Raw genomic sequence first — 20,746 nt, 5'->3', positions numbered from 1 at the left:
CCTCGGGGCGGTGCAAGGGATGAGGGCGAGCTGCGCCGTCATCTTTACTGAGGGCAGCGGCCTTCGCGCTGAGGACGGGCGCGACGCCGCGGGCGCCATCTTGTGTGAGGGCGTTGACGCCTTCATCTCTCCCCGGCGGGGCCTGGCCCAGCCCGGCGCGGTCGGCCCATGGCGGTGCTGCGCTGAGGCCGGGGCGGCGCTGCTCTTGTTTCAGCCTGGTTGTACGGTACTGAGGTGGTGCCACGGGCAGGGCTGCAGCTGTGGGGCGGCGTAAATATTTTATTGACCACAAACAAGCGTCTCAAAGCAGATATTAAAGCCAGCAAACAGCGGTGTTTTTTTATGTGAGGAGAAAACAAAAATCGCTGTCTCTCTGTTGTAAGAAGTAGGGGACAAAAATTCTGTACAAAAATAATTCTCCCTCTCTTCTTCCCCAGATGCCACATCATTAAATACTAAGAAAACCAGAAGGACAAACTGAGTGCGTAAGGAACATTCGTTGCTCGTCGTGCAAAGCCCTGCAGTGCTGCTGATGGCAGCCATCATGCTGGTGGTCCCAGAGAGGCTCAGTGATCCTCGTGGGTCCCTTCCATCCCACCGTGTTCTGTGGTTCTGTGATTGTATGATACCACTGAGGTGCAATCAGCCCCACTGTGTGTGCATTCCTCACCCTCAGCAGATGAAGCACCACAAGAAGTGTGTGGGACACCCAAAGGGAGCTGTGGTTCATGTGACACCTCTGCAGGGCCCCGGGGCAGGGATGAGATGAAGTGCTGCAGTGCTGTACCCAGAGGCTCCAATGAACTGCTCCACTTTTGCCCCACCAGGCCATAACTGGAAGCCATCATTTTCTGTACCAGGCTGGCAGATGAGGAAGGCACACACTGAACACCACAAGTGGGACAGGGAGGAGCAGGGTGCGTGCTATGCTGCTGGGATAGCGTGCACAGTGCTCTCCGCTGCCTTCACCGTGCTTTCTGCTCTATGCCTGCTGCTGGTACTGGCCCTCTGTCGCAGTAAAGAAATCCTCCAAAATGCTCTGCATGTACTCAAAGGTGGGACGGTCTTCTGGTTTGGTTTTCCAGCATCTCATCATGACATCGTAGAGCTCCTCAGGACAGCTTTCCGTACGGGGCATGCGGTAGCCGTGCTCCAGAGCTCTGATCACCTCCGCGCTCGACATCCCTACAGAAGTGGGGCAGAACATTTCAGGGGCTGTCACTGATTTCTTTAAAAAGGAACAAACACAAAACCCAGCCCTCCTTTGGGCAACGTCACTGTGGAGAGAAAGGACAGGTTGGAGGAGCAGGGGGAGATCCTGCTCTGCTTCAGGAGAACGTGCCAACAACTGTGATGCCACATCCCCTGTCGCCTGCAGTTTTGTACCCCATTTGAGCAGATCAGATGGGAATTGTAATTGTTTTGTATGAATTCCCAGGAAATAAAGGCTGCGTTTTTCCATCTGCTGAAGCTTTAATAAGCCATTTTTCCCTGTGTCACTGATGAAAACAAGGTAGTGTCGATGGCAGAGTGGGTCCATCCCCCACAACACTTTCAGCCACTCCTTAGCCTTCATGGATGGGTTGTGGCAATGGTTACTTTCCAGGTACAGTCATTTTCCAATGAAAAAAGGCACCAGAGAAGCAATTAGGGTATAACAGAGAACACATCCTAATGATGACAATATACAGATTGTTTGAGCTTTCCCAAAAACACCTGGCCCAGCTATCAGCCCTGAACTGATGTTCTGCTTCCAAACAATCTTTTCTGCAGGAAGCAGAGAAACAAGGGTAAGTGCTATAAACACAAATAATTGTGGCCTTGCGATCTCTGAGCTCAGTTTCCAGTGTGAGATTCAAATTTCTTGCCATTGCCTCTGTTTTTGGTGATCTAACTTCATGGAGAAAAAAAAAAAATCCTATAGAGGGAGCCCAGAACACGGAGCACATCTTTTGGAACTGGGTTAGAACAGGAATTTCTGTACCTGGGTATGGGATGCGCCCATAGGTAATGATCTCAGTCAGGAGGATCCCAAAGGACCAGACATCAGATTTTATAGTGAAAGATCCATAGTTGATTGCCTCTGGCGCAGTCCATTTAATGGGAAATTTGGCACCTGGACCAAGAGATCCAACGAGAAACATGAGCTAAAACCCAAATGTTGAGAATTTGGTAGTGAAATATGGGGAAGAAGAAACAAACAGAAGAGGAAGATACGGAGCAATGCAAATGAGAGGGGCTTCCACTCATCCGTTCATTGCAGTACGTCTCTCCCCGGGTCCCTGTTGCCAAGGCTGCACAGCGATGAGGGGCTCTTAGGGAATCCTGCAGCCCTTCCCCATCCCAGGCAGGGGCCAGGCTCCCACAGCAGCTCTCGTACCTTCCCGAGCTACGTACTCATTGTCTTCAATGATCCTGGCCAGCCCAAAGTCTGCAATCTTGCACACCAGCATCGCTGACACGAGAATGTTGGCAGCTCTCAAGTCTCTGTGAATGTAGTTCCTCTTCTCAATAAAAGCCATTCCTTCTGCAATCTGTAAAAAGCAGAAAGGCAGAAACGCGGGTCTGTTTGAAATAACACAAAACCCATAGCTAGGAACGGAAAAAGCTCAACTGATTTTGTGAGCACATAGCAAAAAAGGGCAGGGGGGGCTGAGCTGTGGCAGGGCATGGGACATCTGTGGTGGAAATGTGACCAAGGGCTGCGTGGGAAGCACTGCAGTGTAGGATGGTGAAAGAGGTTGGGGTGACCCAGCACTGCTCATTTATGGTTGGGTGAGAACAGCAGCAAAGAACTGGTGTCCAGGGAGCTGGCAGGCTCAGGAGCAAATGTCTGGGGATGCCCACAGGCCAAAGTGTGGCAGCTGCATCCATAGCCATGTAAATGTGCCGAGGAGTAAATCATTCTCCATTATGAGCAGACATGAGAACAGCCTCCAAATGCACAAACAGCTGCTGGAGAGAAGCGCAATCTCCTCTTTGCTAAAAGGGCACCAAATGCAGAGGGCTTCTCTGGGGAGAATAAAAAGCCCTGAGATGGGTCTCTGGAGAGGGCTGTGAAGTCAGCCTGGAGGCAGGATAGTGCTGCTGACCCCAAAGATGGCCCCAGCTCCATCTTCTGAGCTCTCTATGCTCGGTGACTGCGCAGCTGTTGGCTCCTGAGCAGCACAGAGATGCACTGCTGTGTGCACAACCCAAACCCAACTTTGTGCTGACTTAGCCTGAGCTGGGATGCTAGCAGCATCTAGAAGGTGAAAGGGCCGGAGCAGCCAGGGGGAAGCACTCCCCTCCCTGTTACACCACAGTAAGATGTACAAAATACAGAAGTAAGCAGGCACTGCAAGAGTGGAAGGGCCATTTGCAGGGCCCCACACGGCTTTGCTGCCTGTGACTCAGCAGCATCTCCAGCCAGGAGCCCAGCTACTGCCTGCTCACTGCCCGGTGCTGCGCAGAGCGCGACAGCCTTATAGGGATGTGCTCCAGAGCCAACGACCTGCTCTGCACCTCCAAAGCCTGGGCTGCAATCCGAGCTTTGCTGTTGCTCAGGTTCCTCCATTCATCGAGGCATCACACTTGGCTCCAAGGTGGGCTGTTGGCCAGCAGCTGCAGGCGCTGCAAAAGCAGCGGTGCCAGGATGGTGTCTGCACAAATGGTTGCACACACAAAGCGAGGTGGGTAAGAGCACACCCAGCTGTATTCCAGACCCTGAAAATATCCCTGAACCTCTTTTCGCTGAGTCCCTCTTCTCTCCAGCTGCCTTCTCACAGCCCATGGCAACTCTCTGGCTGAAAGATGAATTTTAAGCATAGCTTCCACCGTAAACCTCCCCTAGGCATTGCTGCTCCATGGGGAGTCGTGTGCTTACAACTGAGGCTGTGCTACTCAGGGCCAGCACATCCTGAAGAAAGGCCTGCAAAAATGAGCGAGAGAGATCCAGCTCCACCTCTTCACCCTACAAAGCAGAGCTGCAACATGGGCCCCCAGGGCTGCAAACCCATGGGGCAGGAACTCAGGGCCAGCGCTGGCAGTGCCTGGGCTTGCTGCAGTTAGTGGGTTAATGGGGAGGAAATGACTGCTTCTCCTTTTGTGCACATCTGCTCCCACAGTCTGCAGCACAACAAACCTCACTGCCCCATTCCTGCATGCCCTGTTCTGCGAGTCCTCGCCATGCACAGAGGATCTGCAGCATTTCCCTTGCCTGGAAGCACGCTGCCAGCGCTCAGCCCCACCAAGCCTTGCACTCTGCTTTATAGATCCTTGGCAGGGAGGAAGGGTAGGTCCCCAAAAGCCAGCCATGAGCTCTCAAGGGATTTAAGCCACTCGAGCTCAATTTTGCTTTGCTAGAACTGAAAGATGGAACGGGAAGCTGGGGAAGATCTGTGCCCTGCTCACCTGTGCAGAGAAGTCGATCAGCTTTGGCAGTGGCTGCTTGTTGCCTTCCTCACTCTTCAGGAAGTCCAGCAGGCTCCCTGAAGGCAGAGCATGGCGCTCAGCCTGGCTGCAGCCCGACAACTCCCATGCTCACCCACCGGTGGCACAGGGCCCCTCCTGTCCCTATCTCTGTCCCCTCACCCCCCCCAGCCCCACCTCCTGCACCCCCATGTCCCACACCATGCAGGCCAGCAGCACCTTTCTCCATGAACTCGGTGATGATGTATATGGGCTCCTCCCTGGTGACCACAGCGTGCAGCCTCACCAGCTTGTCGTGCTGCAGACCCTTCATGAGGTTTGCCTCCTCCAGGAAGGCACTCACAGACATGCTGCCGGGTTTCATTGTCTTCACTGCCACCTTGGTGTGCTTGTTGTAGGTTGCTGCCAGGATACCAGCCTCACTCATCATCGCCCCACCATCATTCCACCACTTCTCCCACCCCTCACCTTTCTTCCTTTGCCACCCTCACTCTCACCCATCCAAACTTCTCCAAACTGCCCGGCTCCCAGCTTCTTCTCCAGCTTCAGTGACTCCCGAGGAATTTCCCAGGCATCTTTCTCCCAGGGCTTCTGGGGTCTGGGCACACTGCAGGGGTAGGTGAGCCTCTGGCACAGCCCATCACTCTGCCCTGCCAGAGAGCAGCAAGCGCAGTCAGCCAGGCTCCATGATCTGTGGCTGTGGGGCATCAGCTGGTGTCAAACACCATTACTGCAGCATAGCACAGCTGAGCATTACCATGCAACATGGCACAGCCAGGGCACCAGCATGGAGACAGGCAATTCCCAGGCCCTGTGAGCATTTGGTGCCACCAACACCCCTGCCAGGCATTGCGGGGGGACACAGAGTGGCCAAGGTCTCAGTGGAAGCAACGTGCCAGGGCTCACCCTTGTAGTGCTCCACCAGCTCCTGCAGTGTGTCAAAACTGCTGCGTGAGGAGATGTAGAAGCCACCACTATCCAGTGTCCGGATCCTGTAGTGCTTGATGCTGCCTCCCTGCAGGCCGTCCCCATCCCGCACCGACAAGGAGTAGCAACCTGCTCAGGGATGGATGAGCTGTGCCATGGGGCAGTGTCCCTCAGCTCCTGGCTAAGCCACCAGCATGGCATCACCCCTGCCTGGCCCCAGCACAGCCCCAGGCAGCAATGGCAGCCCCATGGGGGCGCATCCCCTGTCTCCTCATGGGGTTCAGGGCAGCATCATGGGCTCATGCAGAGATGCTTGCAGCAGCATGGTGGACTCCAGCTCTTGCCTGGCAGCAAATCAGAGCCCCTAGGGTGTATTGAGCCTCTCTCCTGGTCAGATGTGCAGAAGGGAGGCCCTTCTGGAGCTGCCTCACCCCCCAGGTACCTTTGGTCGTCTCACTGTCCCGAATCATGAAGGATCCCAATGTGTTCCCGGGGCTGAGCAGCTGCCGCTCCGCATCCTTCCTGCTGATACCCTTGAAGAACCACCTGCAGCAGGAACAGAGTAAGCAACGACTGCTGCTGGGAGCCAGGAAGCCAAGGCTGGCACAGGCTGGGGCTATTAGCCCTGGCACGGTGGGGACACGGGGTGTGACTGGAGATAACTGCAGTGGGACTCTCACTCTTCCACCTCCAGTGAGTTTGCTCGGGCGACGAAGTTGCTGGGGATGAAGCCCTTGCGCCCTGTCACCAGCGACCATGCCTGCCACCACTCTCCCAGCCTGAGGACGCAGACAGCCACGGGTCAGCACAGGGCACTGCCAGCACCCATGAGCCATAGGGACAGCCCTAGGCAGGGGACACGTACTGCTCCAGGACCTGCAGCTGCTCCCCTTTCTGGAAGCTCAGGTCTCCAGAGTGCATCGCCTCATAGTCATACAGTGCCAGCACCACGTTGTCCCCTGAGCCTGCAGTGAGAGTGGCTCTCGTGTGCCTGTCCCCATGCTGGGACCACGCACCACACACCCATGTGTCCCTGCTGCCAGGAAGCACAGAACTCCCACACCATCAGGTTTGGTTCCAATGAGGACCCTACTGTGCTCCCCATCGCTGTGTGTACGCACCATCCGCCAGCAGGGGCGCAGACACTCCGTGTTCATCGTGCTGCAAATGGAACAACAAACAGGAGAGTGTAACGATGGCACACAATGGGACCTGTGGGGGTCTTGGACACTCGTCCATCTTGCCCAGCACTGGCAGAGCGTCTCCTTCCTCAACACCTTCATCTCTGACTGTCCACATTCCTTTATTCTCACCAATGTGGGCTGGGACAGACCTTGCACTCCCATCTCAGTTCCCACCCCAGCCCTGTGCCCGCTGCCACCCAGGTGGCTCCATGTCCCCTGTGCCCCCTAGGGCACTGCAGCTCCCACTTACTTGCTTGCTGCCAGACGCAGGGTCCTTCTTATCGTGGCCTAACTGCATCTTCTCTTGGATGCTGTCTTCCTTTGACTTCATGCAACCCATCCTGTGTGTGTGTGAGGATGGCGTGGGGGGGGGGAGGGGGACAGGGGAGAAGTTGCAACAGCACCAAAAGCCCCACACCCACAGTTCCCACTCCAGCACAGCTGGTGTCCACAGCCCTGCTCACACCAACAGGTTGGGCTCCACAAAAGCAAAAGCCAGACTCTCCCCCAAAGAAATGTCAGTAGGAAAATGTGCTGCCAGCAGCAGTGGTGCAGGGAAAGCCCCCAAAAGGCACTTCCCTCTCTCCGACAGAGACCTCAGCCCAGGGAAAGGAGAAGGGTGCAGCGAAGGAGGAAGCAAAGGGCTGTGGCACTGTGGGGGACATGCACAGCACCACCTCAGTCCCACGGTCCTCGAGAGACTATCACTGCCACCTCCCAGCCGTGTCACCATCACTCCTGGTCCTTTACAGCAAGCCAGAGCCTTTGCCCACCGTGCTCTCCAGCAGAGCAGATGTGTCTGAGCACCTCACACTCTCCACGTCTTGAGGCACTGTCCCATGCAGTGACTTGGTAGCATTGGGGATCCCCTGGTGCACCTCATGTTCTGCAGCTCCTGTGGCTGAGCCCAAATGTGGGGACAGGAAGCGACACCACGGCATCACCTCCTCCTTCCCTGCACCCCAGCATCCATTTCATTGGCATTGCCCCCCTGCCATCCCCAGACTTCAGTTCCCATCCAGGGGCCACCACACCTAGCAGGGACAGGACAGGGACCGAATCCAGCACAGGGCACCACTGCAGCAGCTCTGCTGTCTCAGGCAGGGATGGCGAAGGGCAGCCCTTTACCCGGGGCTCTGAGTCCCACTGACCTCGCTGCCCTGGGGGCTCTTCTCTCACCTTGGCTGCTGTCACGGGTCCCGGTCCCCGTCCCAAAGCCAAATCCACTGCTGCTGCCACCACATCGAGCTCGGTGGGTGTTGCTCCCTGTCCCGGTGTGGCTCCGCCTCACCCGGTGTGGCTCCGCCCCTCTCCGGTACGACACTCCCTGTCCCAGCCCTCAGTGACATCCCGGTCCTCAGCCCCGACCAGGGCTGCTCGGGACAGGGAGCCATTCCTTCACCCGCCGCGGGACGAGAGAAGCAAGGATGGGGTACAGGATGGGACCAGAGCATTATCACTTCCCACCCGGTTCTGTGCCCCCAGGAGAAGTAAAGAGAAAACCCGAGTGCTTCACTTGGACAAGGATTTGCATACATCATTTTTAGGGAAGTAACTTGCTGCGGGCAGCCCTCACGCTACCTGCCCAGGTGCTGCCCCCTGCTCGGAGCTGTGGGGCTCCTGGGGGCTTTGCTTAGTCCAGGAACAGCCATCCCCACCACTCCCCATCCTGGAGGAAGGCAAACACTTCAACTGCAGCGCATCCAGACCCCCGGCACAGGGAGGCTGTGGCTGCCACCCTCCCATCCCAGCACAGCCACACTGACCCCACTTTGCTGTGAGAGCACCCTCCTGTGCCAGCCCAGCTTGTCATAGCACTGGGGTGGGTGGGTGTCCCATCTATGAGCTGCCCCTGTGCCCCAGCTCACCCCCTGCCCAACACATTCCCTTTGCACCGAGGAAGAACCTGCTCCAATCCCCGTCTTGGTCATTTAATTGCAATCTGCAAAAATTACAGCACTTGGCACCGCTGGTGGGGGCTCCCCTGCACCGACACCGCCCTGAAATGCCATCAGCCCAGCCAAGAGGAGAGCCCTGTCCCTTCCTTGGTGATCTGTGCCTCCTTCACAGGTAGTTGTCCTCCTCCTCTTCCTCCTCCTCCTCCTCGTCCCGTGCCAGTGCCTCGATGTCATTTGTGATGTTGGTGATCATGCGGTTGAAGGACTCGGACTCAGAGCGCAGGGACCAGCTGTCGTAGCTGCGCACAGCGGAGGCCGACGTGTTGCTCATGCTGCGCTTGATGCGGCCGAAGCTGTCGGTGAGGATGCCGCCCTCCCGGATGCCGATGCTCTCCAGGAAGGTCTCAAAGTACCCAATGTCTTGATCGGGGATGAAGGGCCTCATCCCTGGGACAAGTGCCACGAAGTTTCGTGGTGTGACCGTGCCAACCCCATCTGGGGGCAGCGGGGTCCCACCAACCCCTTGCTGCGCACCCAAGACCCCGTCCCCAAGGATGCACGGATGGTGTAGCACAGACTGATCGCTCAGGGCTGCCCCAATCCCTGGGGCACTCACCCAGCAGGAGGAACTTCCTCCGGTCCCCGTAGAGGCGTAAGAGCTCTGTGCAGTACTCCTGCACCGGAGTGCCCAGCCGGTACTCGCGGAGCATCAGGGCAAACTGCTGGATCTCCTGGGGCGACAGCTTGTTGCGCAGCTGGGGGGGAAACAGGGATGGGTCGGGGCTGGAGGCTGAGGTGCTGGAGAGGAGTGGGATCTCCTACCAGCCCCCAGCCCTCACCGTCACCATGTAGTCCTGCAGCTGCTCCAGCCCCACGCTGCTCTGGTCGCTGCCGCTGCAGGCGGTGGCCAGGCTGTGGTGGGACTGGTGGAAGGAGGGCGAGGATGTCCCACTATAATATGCCTCAAATGTCTCGTGGGAACCATTGCTGCTGGAGGACAGGGCAGGAGGGGGTCAGTGGGTGCTGGCACTGCTCTTGCACAGCACCCGTCGGGCAGGGCAGCGAGGATGTGCACCTGCCCCAGAGCTGGGAACTCACAAGGAGCTGCAGCAGCTGTAGTCAGCATCGTAGCCATACGTTCCATCTGTGCGGCAGCTCTCACCTGGGGAGGGAAAGCTGAGCTCAGAGAACAAGGGTGTGAGCCCCCACGCTGTGCTCATGCCCTTCAGCCCTGTGTCACCGCACTTAAGGCTCCCACACCCGCCTCCATCCACTCACTTCTGCTGGAGAGCCAGGGCCTCGTGGGTGTGGAGGTGTAGTGGTACCCGGCACGGTCCACACACTCGATGCTCTGATCACCGTAGATGATCTGGAAGACCTGGCAGATGAGCGCGCAGGACTCCTCGGCCGCATCCTGCAGAGGACCGGAGGGGATGGGGAGGTGGGCGCATGCCGGGAAGGGAACCCAGTGCCGGGAACCCGCGGGTGCTCACCCTGTTCGGCACAGCGAGGATGACGAGGTTGGAATACGCGTCGGGGCACGGCTCCTGGGGGTCCAGCGGGTTGCCACCGGGGTGCCGTCTCTCCCAGCTGCCGAAACCGGTGCCGCGCTCCCAGCTTCCACCCGCCGTGCCGATCCGCCGCCGCTCCCAGCTGCCGCCGCACGGCTGCCTCCTCTCCCAGCTGCCCGACGGCCGCCCGCGCTGCCGCCGTTCCCAGCTGCCTCCCCTCCGCCGCTCCAGGCTGCCACCCTGCCGGCCCTCCTGCCCGCCCCGAGCCGCACGCCAGTCCAGGCTGCAGATGGTGTGCCGCCGCTCCATCGCACCTCCCAGCCGCCCCGGCTCCGGCCAAGAGCTCCCCGAGCGCTTCTCAGCCGGGGGCACCTCCGGCACCGGGGCCGCTTCGGGGTACGCGCCAGCGGGGACTGGGTCCACTCCCAGGCCTGGAGGCAGCGAGGAGGGTCGGGGCATCAGACTGGGGACGCCAGCTCTCACACCTGCCCCATCTCACTGACTGGGCGAGCCTAGGAATGCACCCCATACCCAGCCTGGGGCTCAGCCCCCTCCCCAGGAGCCTGGCTGTGGCTTGCTGCTGAGCGTGGGTTTGCTGAGCACCAGAGCCCCTGTTCCCTCATCTGGGCTGGATGCAGTGGGGGTGGGGGGCACTTCCTGCATTCTCTCCTGCTGCCATTAAGTGCAGCTGGGGCCGGGGGAACAGCTGGGAGCTGTCTGCAGGAGCAACGGGAGCAGTGGGCAGCTGCTGCACGTGGTGATGCCCTGTCAGAAGATGGAGCCGGCTCCTCCCCATCTCATCAGGGTGCCAGGTGCTTGGAGCCAGCTGTATTGCAGTGGGGTGCCTGCACCTGTTTTGAGGATGAGGAGGTGCAGGGCATCGTCACGCAGGTAGGAGGCTGCAGCGATCTCATGTGTGGGGATGCGCAGGATCAGCTCCTCGTTGTCACGCCAGGTGAGCAGCAGGCAGCGGGCAGACAGGCTCAGGATGCTGTCCTGCTCCGGGGTCGTCTGCAGAGGCAGCTCCTTCAGCTGCTGCAAGCAGAGAACATTCTGGGGTGTGGGGACTTGATGCTACTGTGGGGTAGCACTGTGGGGTGACAAATGGAATGCTGGGCGCTCCCTTACCCTGGCAGTGTCCAGCAGCTGCAGCACCTCATCCCGGCTGGAGGGGTTCAGCGAGGCTGTTACCCAGGTCAGGTGGCCCAAAAACTGGGGGGACAAAGCCTGGGATACTTTTGGGATGGAAAATCATCCCCCCTGGGATGCAAGGGGAACACAACGCAGGGCCATGGGGAGCACACCTGCCCCCCCTTCCCCCCCCGCTCTCCCTGTCTCTGGACAGAAGGGGACCAGAAGCACTCCCAGCCCTGCAGGTAACCCCCTGCTTTACCTTCACCTCCTTCTCCACATAGTCATGCAGCAGGATCTGGGGGTCGATCAGGTAGTCAGGGGGGTACAGTGGCACTGAGTGCAGCGGCCGCCGGTAGACACTGCTGCGGAGAGCTGCCCTCCGTGCAGCCTTGGGGAACACCAGGCGCCGAATGGGCGACACGAAGCCCTGTGGGATTTGGGCACACATCAGCACAGCTCCTCCCTGCTGGATCCCCCTGAAACCTGAGGGGCTCAATCCCAGCACCGAGGGGAGCCCCCAGCTCCCAACCCTCATCCCGGCACCCCAAGACCCGAGGAGCCATGGCCCCAGAACGCACACACCTTCTTCCCTTTCTTGGTCTCGCAGTCCATGGCGCTGCTGCCGTCCTTTCTGTCCAACGCCTTTGTTGTTTTCCTGTCGGAAACTCCACCAGAATGGCTCGGATGTGAGTTCCTGCCCCTCCGCGGGTGCTGGGCTGGACTGGGCTGGGAATGGGGCTGGCAGTGGAACTGGAGTTTGTCTGGGCTGGGCCTGAGACCAGAACTGATATGGGATTGGGACTGAGCTGGGACTGGTGCTGGAACTGGGACTGAAACTGGGACTGGGAACAGAACTGGGATGAGACTGGGATGGAGCTGAGACTGGGATTGGTACAAGACAGTGACTGTGGGTGGCATGGAGCTGGGACTGGGTCTGGACCAGATCCAGAACAAGAGCTGGGGTGCCTGTGCACTATGCAGCAGATCAGCCCCTTCCCCTCACTACCACGGGGATCCCAAGGACCCCTGTCTGCCCCCATCCTGGCAATGGAGGAGGACTCCATCTCGAGGCCACACAGCAGTGCCCAAAGCTCTCGGACCCTAGGGCAGCCCATGGACCCCTGCTTTGGGACTGGGGGTCAGATGGTGAATAGGGCCCCCCGGCATGGAGGAGGAGGTTGGACTGGGATCGCTGGCAACGGGGCTGTGTCCAGCAGTTTCCTCCCCAGCACATCACATCCTGCCCACACACCCCTTCCCTGCCAGAGGCAGCGGGGCTGAGGGCTCCAAGCAGGTGGCTCATCCACAGCTGTTCCCAAATGTCCCCAGCATCCTGGGAGCTCCACTTCAAGGCCCTGAGCCTGGCAACATGGGGGGGACTGGGGAGAGCCGGAGGAGCCAGCAAGGAAAAGGCTCTGGCAGGCAGTGCTTATTGAAATGAATTTAATATCTCATGTTGCAGCAAAATTAAAAATATACAAAAAGTTTGTGGTATACAAAAAAGTCTCGGTCAGACCCCGGTCTCTCGCTCATCCCCTGCCCCTGCCAAGGGTCCCAGAGAAGAAGGTGGCACACAGAGTATTTACAGTACATGACAGCCGGGCTCCCAGGTCCCAAGCACCAGGGGGGGACGTGGCTGAGACCCTCAGTCCCTGCTGGGGAGAAACAGCCCCAGCCCGGAGCAGCGGGGCCTGGTCCTGGTCTGAGCTTCATCCCCCATTCCCTGAACTTGGGGTGGTCCTGCTGTCCCCGCCAGGACTGAGGCCTCTCAGAGCTTCTCCTTCCCCAGCTCAGCCCCAGCTCGAGCCCTCTTGGTGCAATCCCAGCAAGTGCTGCTGTCCTGACACTGCTGCCATCATCACTGCTGCCAGCCGGGCTTGATTCCCCCGGCACTGCCCCTGGAGCAGGGCTGGGGAGCCACCGGGCTCAGGGGCCATGAGGACAAAGCAATGGAGTGGCCACGTGCCATCCCACACAGCCCCACACCGCAGCCTCTGCCCTGATCCCGACATGGGAGCAGCCCGGGTCTGAGGGTACCGTGGCATGAGTGCATAGAAAAGAGTCCCTATGACCTGTGCCCCCGGGAAGGGCACGGGCTGCACCTCAGCCCAGGTGGCGTGGCTCCACATGGCAGTCACGGGCAGAGGGCTGCAGCATCCAGCACCAGCATGGCACTGGTGTGGCACCAGCACAGCAACTCCTTGGTGGCTGGGGGGCTCCAAGCTGCTGGCACCCGGCTGCTCCATGCCCAGCTGGCTCCCATCTTCCATTACACTTCCCTGAGGATAAGGGCTGCCTCCTCTGCCAGGACCTGGCTGGGGCTGTCCTGGGGCTCGCTGGGACAGAGTGGGATTTTTTGCCCATTCCTAGTAGTAGAGGAGGAGTGAGGGTCGCGGAGGGGCCCAGCCCACTGCCCAGACCCAGCTCTGCTCTGCGCCCTCCTCCAGAAAGGTTCCGAGGCATTCAGATAGCACCAGTTAGCACCAGTGACCCCACGTGGCCCACCCCAGCCTGCACTCATCCCTCGAACTTCTTCGGAGATATGGGAAACAAAAGCAATGCAGCCCAATGGGCACCTCCCAGCACCATGGGACACCGCAGGAACACCGGGGCTGGAGGAGGGCACCGGGGCTGTGAGGGGCTCTGGGTGGGATGTGTGTCCAGGGGACAGCAGATCTGCCCTGCGAACCCAGCTGCAAACACGCACACACACACACACACACACAGAGACACAGACATGGGGCACAAACACAGGGTGGGGGTACATTCAGCACAGCCCTTAGGGCAGGGGGCACTGCGGGCTGGGACCAAGCCACGCACACATTCAAATGCAGAGCCCAGGGCAGCCCTGCTCCTCTGGGGAGGAAGTAAGGAGCTGAGGGCATCGTCTTGGCTCAGGTTCCTACTGCTGAGCTGGGGGGGCTGATGCTGATGAGGGGTGGATGGAGACGCTCCAGGCTGGAGAATGGAGGGGAGAATGAATGAGGGTGAATGTGACTTCGGGGAGCCCCCGGGCACATCACCACTGCCTTGCACAGTCCTCCCAGTGCCAGCCAGGCCCTGCCCCACCAGCGTCAGTGGAGGTAGAAAATGTCACACACAATGTCACCCGTCTGGTGAAAACCAACACAATGCAATGGAGTGGTTCCCAGGAGGGCAGGAGGGAGTGGAGAGGTGCTGTGCCTCCCTGCCACCACTGGCCTCAGGGCCAGGATCTCTGCCCCACGCATGGAGCAGTGACCCCAGGGGTAGGGAACAGCCGGAGCGTGTGTGGGGGAATTGAGGCTGAGATGAAGAACAAGGGGGGGCTGCCCCGGCTCTATGCCATACGCTACTTGGGGTTGACAGGAGCCCCAGACTCCAATACAGCCCTACTCCAGACCTCTCAGCCCCATGGCTCTCCCCCAGCACCCACATTCTCCACATTCCCCCGTGCTATGACCCTCTGTGCCCAAAGCCCCTCACCAAACGGGCTGCTCCCGTGCACCCCGCAGCCCCCACTCTGTGCCGCCGACCTGGCGGCTCAGGCACAGGTGAGGTATTTTGGCAAGGACGAGCCCCCGGCGCACGGCCGACCCGTGGGGGGATAGCACCAAGGGACCTCACCGGCCCCTGCCCGCGGGGCGCTCGGCACGGCCACCCCTAAGTGCCGGCAAACCGAAAAGAAAGGCAAAACGCTGCGAAGAGACGGAACAGCCCGGCCGGGGACGCCCCTGCCCTACACGGTGGTCTCATACTCCAGGAGCTCCTGGGACACTCCTGCTGTGCGGTACTGTAGGCGCGGGGTGCTGGGCGAGGCGTACTCCAGCGCCAGGATGGTCTTCCGCAGGCGCCGGTCGATGAAATGGGCGTCCCAGGCCGGGTACTTCTTCCTGGGGAGGTCTATGCGGATGACGGGTCCCTCTGTCCGCGGGGTGCGGGCGGCCGGCGGCGTTGGGGCGCAGGGCCGCACCTGGAAGACGGGCACGCAGCTGTCCCGCTCCCCCGGCGCCCCTTCCCGCTCCCCCCCTGTAGTCCGCGGCAGCGAGCGCGGGGGGCTGGTGACCACGTCCGCAGGGGAACTCGGCGCGGGGGGCGGCCGCTGCTGCCGGAAAATGCAGCCCCCAGAGCTGGGACCGAACATGGGGCCGTTGGGGTGCAAGAGGCAGTAGTAGATGAACATGAAGAAGATGCCGAGGGCGAAGCTGGAGCTGACCACGCAGACGAGGATTAAGGCGTTGAAGTCGGAGATGGTCTTGCGGTCGTAGTAGAGGAACCAGAGGATGGTGAGGGCGGCGTTCTCCGACAGCGTGATGATGTAGTAGATGAACATGCGGTAGCGGCTCCGTCCCTCCTTGACATTGAACCAACAGAAGATGTAGATGATGCCCACCACCATGTTGTAGATGATCTCCTCCCACTTGGACATGCAGAAGTCCGTCTCGCCCTGGATGATCCAGAAGGTCATGATGCACCAGTGGGTGACAATGAAGATGCCAAAGTAGAGCTGGAACACGGAGGCAAAGAGGGCGAAGGCGATGGCGCGGGCAGCAATGGTGAAGAGGTGCCACAAGATCTGCACCACAGCTCCCTTGTAGGACATGGGCATCTTGTCCTCCCGCGAGTCCCGTAGCACCTTCTGGTAGGAGGCAATCATCCATGCCAGGGAGACGAGTGAGGCCGAGGCTGAGAACCCTATGGGCACAGAGGGGCTGTGAGAACGGTGGGGGGACAAGGAAGGGATGCGACCATGACCAGGCTGCAGCCCCCCAACCTCTCCCTACCACCCGGAGGCTCCCTACCCTGCAGTGCCTCGATGTCATTCTGCTGCACCATGATGCTGAGCTGCAGCACCAGCTGCGGCGCGCTCTTCAGGAAGGTCTCCAGCAGCCGCAGCATGCTGATATCTGCGTTCTCAAACATCATCCTCCAGTAGAAGTGGCGGCGGCGGTGCTCGGCCTGCCAGCGGCTCTGCAGCCCCAGGTACAGCGTGCGGAGGTACCTGCGTGAGGGGGAGCATTGAGGACGGCCCCCACCACGCTCACATCCCACAGCTCTGCCCCGTGATGCTGCCATGCTGCTGCAGCATGGCACATCCCTCCTAACTGAGGCTGTGGAGATCCTCATGCAGCAGTTGTGAGGCAGCAGGGATGCTGCACTGGGTGCTGGTGCCAAGCCACTCTCACCCAGCCCTGTGCCCCACTCTCCCTGGCACAGGATCTCATTCCTTCCCCCATCCATGACCCCACTCTTCATCCTCTGCACATTTCAGGTGTCCTGCTCGCAACCCATCACTGTGCCAGGCTGCTTCTCAAAGTGGATATTTTGGTCCTGGCTGGCTCGCAGCCCACACTGCCTGCCCTGGGCAGAGGAAGGAGGGAGCAGGAGGACCAGCTGGTCGTGCGGGGTGCCCACAGGGAGCTACCGTGCCGGTGCTGCCTTGGCTCTTGGCAGGGCTGAGGGCCTGAGCACAACCATATGGTCCATGCTCGGGGTCAGTGGAGCCATGCGTGGCACCGACACACCACTGAGTCACCGGGAGCCCTCCCCACGGCACCGGGCCAACGAGGCTCAGGGAAATGCCGTGTCCCTAGGGAGGGAACACATGTACCATGGAGGGGAAACAGGGATGGATGTGTCCGGGCTGCTCCATGCCGACTGCTCACAGGTTTGGTAGGAGAGAAGGGAGACGGATGAGTACGAAAACAGAAAGATTAAGCAAAAGGAAGTCAGACCATAAAGCTCCCTCCCAACCTCGTAAAAATGTCACACAAACTGATGGCCTTTATATCAGATCCATAAAATGCTGTCAGTCGACTCCATTAGCCCGTGAGCACTGGGAGAAGCCCTGATCCCAGCACTTTCAGCTCATCCATCAGCAGGAAGAGGCAGAAGCCAGCCCAGTTCCCTCAGTGGCCGTGTCCCGGTGCCTCCCACACCAGTGGCCACTGCAGGGCTGGTGCAGGGTTGGGGGCTGCGTGACCTGGAGGTGGGGGGAGCATCAGCTGGTGCCACCCAGGCCCCAAAGCCACCCTGCTGCCACCACCATCTGCTCCCACAGCATGCAGGAGGGAAGGCAGGGACACCAACCCCACGGGGCTCCTGGTGATGCTTGGCAGGGGCACGGGGTGTCAGTGCAGCACTGCCTGCAGCATCCTCCAAAGCTGCCTCCATCACCTTCCTGCCAGGCTCCACAACCCTTCTGCCCAGCTCCAGCACCCCCTCTCCTGGCTCACACGAAGCCAGGGCAGCCCAAGGGCCCTGCTGCAGCCGGGGCTCAGCCGGGCTGATTTCAGCCTTCCCATCTGGCTTCTCCCTCTCCCCATCCCTGCTCCGTATGGCTCCTTCTGCAGCCTCTCCTCTCTGGAGAAGAGCCCAGTGCCGGGTGGTGGTGGCCGCATCCTGCAGGGCTGTGCCGTGAGCCAGTGCTGGAGAGGTTGGGGTGGCCAAAAGGAGCAGAGGGGACAGAGGGAAACTGGGGGGACACAAGCTGAGCTCTGCCTACCCAGCCCTGAGAACCTCCCAGAGATCTTTGAGCGCTGGCAGCCAAACAAGACATCCCCATCTGCAAATTACACCATTTCCATCCAGCACCACAGTGGAAGTGGGGTGAGGCTGGGGAACCACACACACCCCCATCTGCGGCTCCTCACCGCTCAACAAGTGGCCCTCGGACCCCCCCGCTTTCCATGGGGCCCGGTTATCCTCCCACCTTCCTGTCAGCTCATTAAACCGAGATTTCATCTCCCATCAACTTGCCAGAATGAAATGCTGATTCCTATTTGTTATGCATTTGATCACGCCGTTTGTGTTTCAGCCCAGGAAAAGATCCCCGCGCGCTGACGGAGCACCGCCAGGTTTTTATGAACTGAGCGCAGCAGCAGCTGCATGAGAAATACAGAATCAATTACTTTAAAAAAAAAATCATTTAATTTTCAAAAAACTGATGATGAGGCAGAAACAAACCGAGAGAGGCTCTTAGGGCTAATTACTGCCTCCTTTGTATTAAAAAGCCCAATCCGACAAAAATCTCCACGGAGGGTTGGGGTGGCAGTGGGGGCAGGAGCACTGTTTGCTCACCCCCAGCCCCACAGCACGGCCCCACAGTCATCAGTCATCCCACAGCCTCATCACAGCCCTCAAATCTGTGGTCCCACTGCCATCCCAGCTTGCGAAGGTTGGAAGAAAAGCAGAGTCTTATTCCGAAACTTAATGCCAATCTTAACCCCAACCCTGGCTCTTCCAATGCCAGAGATCACCATCCTCAGGTGAGGAGGCACAGGGCCTCCCCCATTCTGAGAGTGAGCAATAGGAAGTATGATTTTCTTGACAGGTAATTTGAGATATCGTTCCTCATCGCTTTATTAAAACAAGGAGAAAATTGCTTTCCTGTTGCAGCCATGCCAATCCATGACACAACCCACAAAGCTGAGCCATTGGGGGGAGCCCTGTGTGCAGGCCGATGCCTGGCCAGCAAGCAGGCCACGGTCCCCGGGTGCTCCCTTCCCTGCAGCCCCACCTCATCCCAGTTTCAGGACTGTGGGGAAAATCTGAGGCCATGCAGGGAGTGACTGGGGCAGGTGAGAGCTGCCAAGGGAATTACAGTGGCCCTAGCCATCAGGGCTGGATAAATGCAGGAGGGGAGGCATGAGCAGGGAGGGCCCAACATCACGGCCAAGGAAAAGCCTTCCTTTCACACGCAGTGTTTATTTGGCTGTAATTCAACACTTCTTAAACTGTCACATCCACCTGCACCAGACCCACTCTCGCTAATGGGTTTAGTGAACTGCATTTAACTGGTCACCCGAGCAAATCCCAAATCCTCGGATTAGAAAGAGCCTCAGCTGCAGCTTGAAACCAACGTGTCCTGGAGGGTCAGTGCTGAGAGTTACCACTTTAATTGGCTTAGGAGCCTGCAGCAGATAGGAGGCTGCAGCTGACACAACTGGGAGCAAAACCTGACCCGGCTCCAACCAAACCCCAGTAATTGCTCACCGAGCCCCAGGGATCTCATCCTCTTTCCCAGCTCTCCCAGTACACCCAGAAGGGGATCGCTCCCATCCTGCTGGACCGAGGAGGTGGACGGATGGGTGGGGGGCAGGCGGGGAGGGAAGGACAGGAGCTGCTCACACAGAGCACATTGCTCTGTGAAACAAAGTTAGAGATCCCTGCAGCATCCCAAGAAAAGCAGCAGAGAAGCGCATGCAGACAACAAGGAGGAGGAAAGCAGCCTCTGTGCCACAGTAGCTCAGGAGGGGAAGCAGCACCAAAACAAGACCAAGAGCATTGCTTGCTCAGGGCATTGTTTCAGGAATATGCCATTGTCTCCACTCCCCTCCCAGCATCTCAAGGCTTCGGCTCCATTGCAGAACACTGGATGGAGTTCAGCAGAGCTGGGAGGGAGCGGCACTGGCTCCATCACACAGGGAAAGAAGGTGCTCAGATGGAAATGAGCGTGCCAAGAAACCATCAGCTTTGGAAGAGGGTGCAGAGGAGCATGCTCGAGGGGCTCGAGTCTGCTCTGGGCCAACTGCTGCTCATTCTGCCTGCAGGCCCAGCAGGGCAGGGAGCAGAAATGCAGCCCCATGGGGAAACCTGGGGACAACCACTCCCTCCTTGCCCACAACAGCTCCAAGCAGGAGAAGGAGAAACCGGGGAGGAGGCTCTGAGCCCGAGGTGCTTGGTGCCCAGCAGGAACACTGCATATCCCCAGGATGCGGTCCCCATGGTCAGGCAGATGCCCTCACCAGGCCCAGCACCACCCAGGGACAACAGGCCCGTGCCACCCAGCAGGGCTGCAGCCCCTCACACTCTGCCCACGCCCACAGCTCTTGCTCACAGCCAGGCTCTGCCAAGAGCCCTCCACCCCCTACTCCTTTTGTGGCTGCAGAGGGATTGGTCCCCACGCCCACCCCAGCTGCACATCGCCATGCCCACCTCCATCCCCCACCTGTGTCCCGGCCATCCCCACCTGTGTTCTCTGTCCTCCCTGCACCTGGGGATCCCCACTCATACCCGTACTGCGCTCTGCCCCTCCATCCAGCCCCATCCCATCCCTGCGACCCCTTCCTTTTGCCTCCGGACGTGCCCCAGCTGCAGAAGCTGGATGCAGCCCTGCAGCCCCATTAGGTTCATCCCCATCCCGTCCCTCCGACCCCCTCCTTTTACCTCCAGACCTGCCCCAGCTGCAGCAGGTGGATGCAGCCCTGCAGCAACCAGACGCAGAGGCGGCAGCAGCCGCGGCGGCCGCGGGCGCTGTCCTTGGTGCTGCCGGCGCTGTCCTTGGTGCCGACGGCGAAGTCGTACACGAACCACCTGAAGCTGAGCAGCTGCACCACGAGCGAGGGCAGCAGCACGAAGAGCAGCGTCAGCCCGAACCACCACCGCTGCCCCCGCACGTAGTAGTGGGCCGCCAGCCACAGGTCCGAGGCTCCGTCCGCGAAGCAGACGAGGAGGGCGCACAGCACCCAGCAGCCGTCCCGCAGCCGGTACCGCCGGGCCGGGGGAGTCGCGCCGCCCCCCCGCCGCCCTCCGCCGCCCTCCGGACTCTCCAGCCTCACGGCCGGGCCGCCGCCGCCGCCGTCCGACTTCGCGGCCATGTTGTCGGGGGAGAGGAGGAGAAAGGAGGGAGCGGGAGAGACTTCCGGAGGGAGGACGGAGCCGCCGAGCCCGCCCCGGCAGCGCACTACCCCCCCGCCGGCCT

The 20,746-nt window shown here is 59.7% G+C and overlaps 3 protein-coding genes across 8 annotated transcripts; all 3 read right to left on the bottom strand.

Moving 5' to 3' along the window:
- Positions 1-259: 259 nt before the first annotated feature.
- Positions 260-7,792, bottom strand: HCK (HCK proto-oncogene, Src family tyrosine kinase). Of its 5 annotated transcripts, none has more exons than XM_042813077.1 (13): positions 7,673-7,792; positions 6,772-6,862; positions 6,459-6,498; positions 6,203-6,302; positions 6,018-6,116; positions 5,780-5,883; positions 5,317-5,466; positions 4,908-5,060; positions 4,630-4,812; positions 4,393-4,469; positions 2,381-2,534; positions 1,985-2,116; positions 260-1,185 (listed from the first exon to the last, which is right to left on the bottom strand). In XM_042813077.1, the coding sequence occupies exons 2-13, from the start codon at positions 6,859-6,861 to the stop codon at positions 983-985; spliced, it is 1,485 nt and encodes a 494-aa protein (XP_042669011.1). In that variant the 5' UTR covers position 6,862; positions 7,673-7,792; the 3' UTR covers positions 260-982. The 5 variants fall into 5 exon arrangements, with proteins under 5 accessions (XP_042669011.1, XP_042669008.1, XP_042669010.1 ...); XM_042813074.1 differs by having other exon boundaries at positions 7,701-7,788; XM_042813076.1 differs by having other exon boundaries at positions 6,772-7,422; positions 7,701-7,770.
- Positions 7,793-8,271: 479 nt separating this feature from the next.
- CCM2L (CCM2 like scaffold protein) lies at positions 8,272-11,705 on the bottom strand. Of its 2 annotated transcripts, none has more exons than XM_042813064.1 (10): positions 11,647-11,705; positions 11,324-11,491; positions 11,059-11,142; positions 10,782-10,965; positions 9,913-10,361; positions 9,698-9,833; positions 9,518-9,581; positions 9,259-9,409; positions 9,036-9,174; positions 8,272-8,866 (listed from the first exon to the last, which is right to left on the bottom strand). In XM_042813064.1, the coding sequence occupies exons 1-10, from the start codon at positions 11,674-11,676 to the stop codon at positions 8,586-8,588; spliced, it is 1,686 nt and encodes a 561-aa protein (XP_042668998.1). In that variant the 5' UTR covers positions 11,677-11,705; the 3' UTR covers positions 8,272-8,585. The 2 variants fall into 2 exon arrangements, with proteins under 2 accessions (XP_042668998.1, XP_042669000.1); XM_042813066.1 differs by having other exon boundaries at positions 9,259-9,406.
- Positions 11,706-14,782: 3,077 nt separating this feature from the next.
- Positions 14,783-20,642, bottom strand: XKR7 (XK related 7). The gene is made up of 3 exons (XM_042813071.1): positions 20,212-20,642; positions 15,846-16,045; positions 14,783-15,738 (listed from the first exon to the last, which is right to left on the bottom strand). The coding sequence occupies exons 1-3, from the start codon at positions 20,640-20,642 to the stop codon at positions 14,783-14,785; spliced, it is 1,587 nt and encodes a 528-aa protein (XP_042669005.1).
- Positions 20,643-20,746: the final 104 nt, after the last annotated feature.

Source organism: Centrocercus urophasianus, unplaced genomic scaffold (genome assembly GCF_019232065.1).
Source record: "Centrocercus urophasianus isolate 14NV4802_14NV808 unplaced genomic scaffold, USGS_Curo_1.0 seq_1366, whole genome shotgun sequence".
NCBI classification, from domain to species: Eukaryota; Metazoa; Chordata; class Aves; order Galliformes; family Phasianidae; genus Centrocercus; species Centrocercus urophasianus.
Note: the sequence above shows the minus strand (reverse complement) of the source record. Positions and strands in the feature narration are given on the sequence as shown.

What these genes read in the sequence shown, in the direction of transcription:
- HCK (XM_042813077.1), bottom strand. Translation starts at nt 6,861, where the DNA reads ATGGGTTGCATGAAGTCAAAGGAAGACAGCATCCAAGAGAAGATGCAG. An exon ending in CTGCGTCTGGCAGCAAGCAA is followed by an intron (nt 6,499 to 6,771) that starts GTAAGTGGGAGC and finishes TTCCATTTGCAG; the next exon opens with CACGATGAACACGGAGTGTC. An exon ending in CAGCTGCAGGTCCTGGAGCA is followed by an intron (nt 6,117 to 6,202) that starts GTACGTGTCCCC and finishes CTGCGTCCTCAG; the next exon opens with GCTGGGAGAGTGGTGGCAGG.
- CCM2L (XM_042813064.1), bottom strand. Translation starts at nt 11,676, where the DNA reads ATGGACTGCGAGACCAAGAAAGGGAAGAAG. An exon ending in TCCTCGCTGTGCCGAACAGG is followed by an intron (nt 9,834 to 9,912) that starts GTGAGCACCCGC and finishes GGTCCTCTGCAG; the next exon opens with GATGCGGCCGAGGAGTCCTG. An exon ending in TACAGCTGCTGCAGCTCCTT is followed by an intron (nt 9,410 to 9,517) that starts GTGAGTTCCCAG and finishes CCTGTCCTCCAG; the next exon opens with CAGCAATGGTTCCCACGAGA.
- XKR7 (XM_042813071.1), bottom strand. Translation starts at nt 20,642, where the DNA reads ATGGCCGCGAAGTCGGACGGCGGCGGCGGCGGCCCGGCCGTGAGGCTG. An exon ending in CAGCTGGGGCAGGTCTGGAG is followed by an intron (nt 16,046 to 20,211) that starts GTAAAAGGAGGG and finishes CCCCTCACGCAG; the next exon opens with GTACCTCCGCACGCTGTACC. An exon ending in TGACATCGAGGCACTGCAGG is followed by an intron (nt 15,739 to 15,845) that starts GTAGGGAGCCTC and finishes CTGTGCCCATAG; the next exon opens with GGTTCTCAGCCTCGGCCTCA.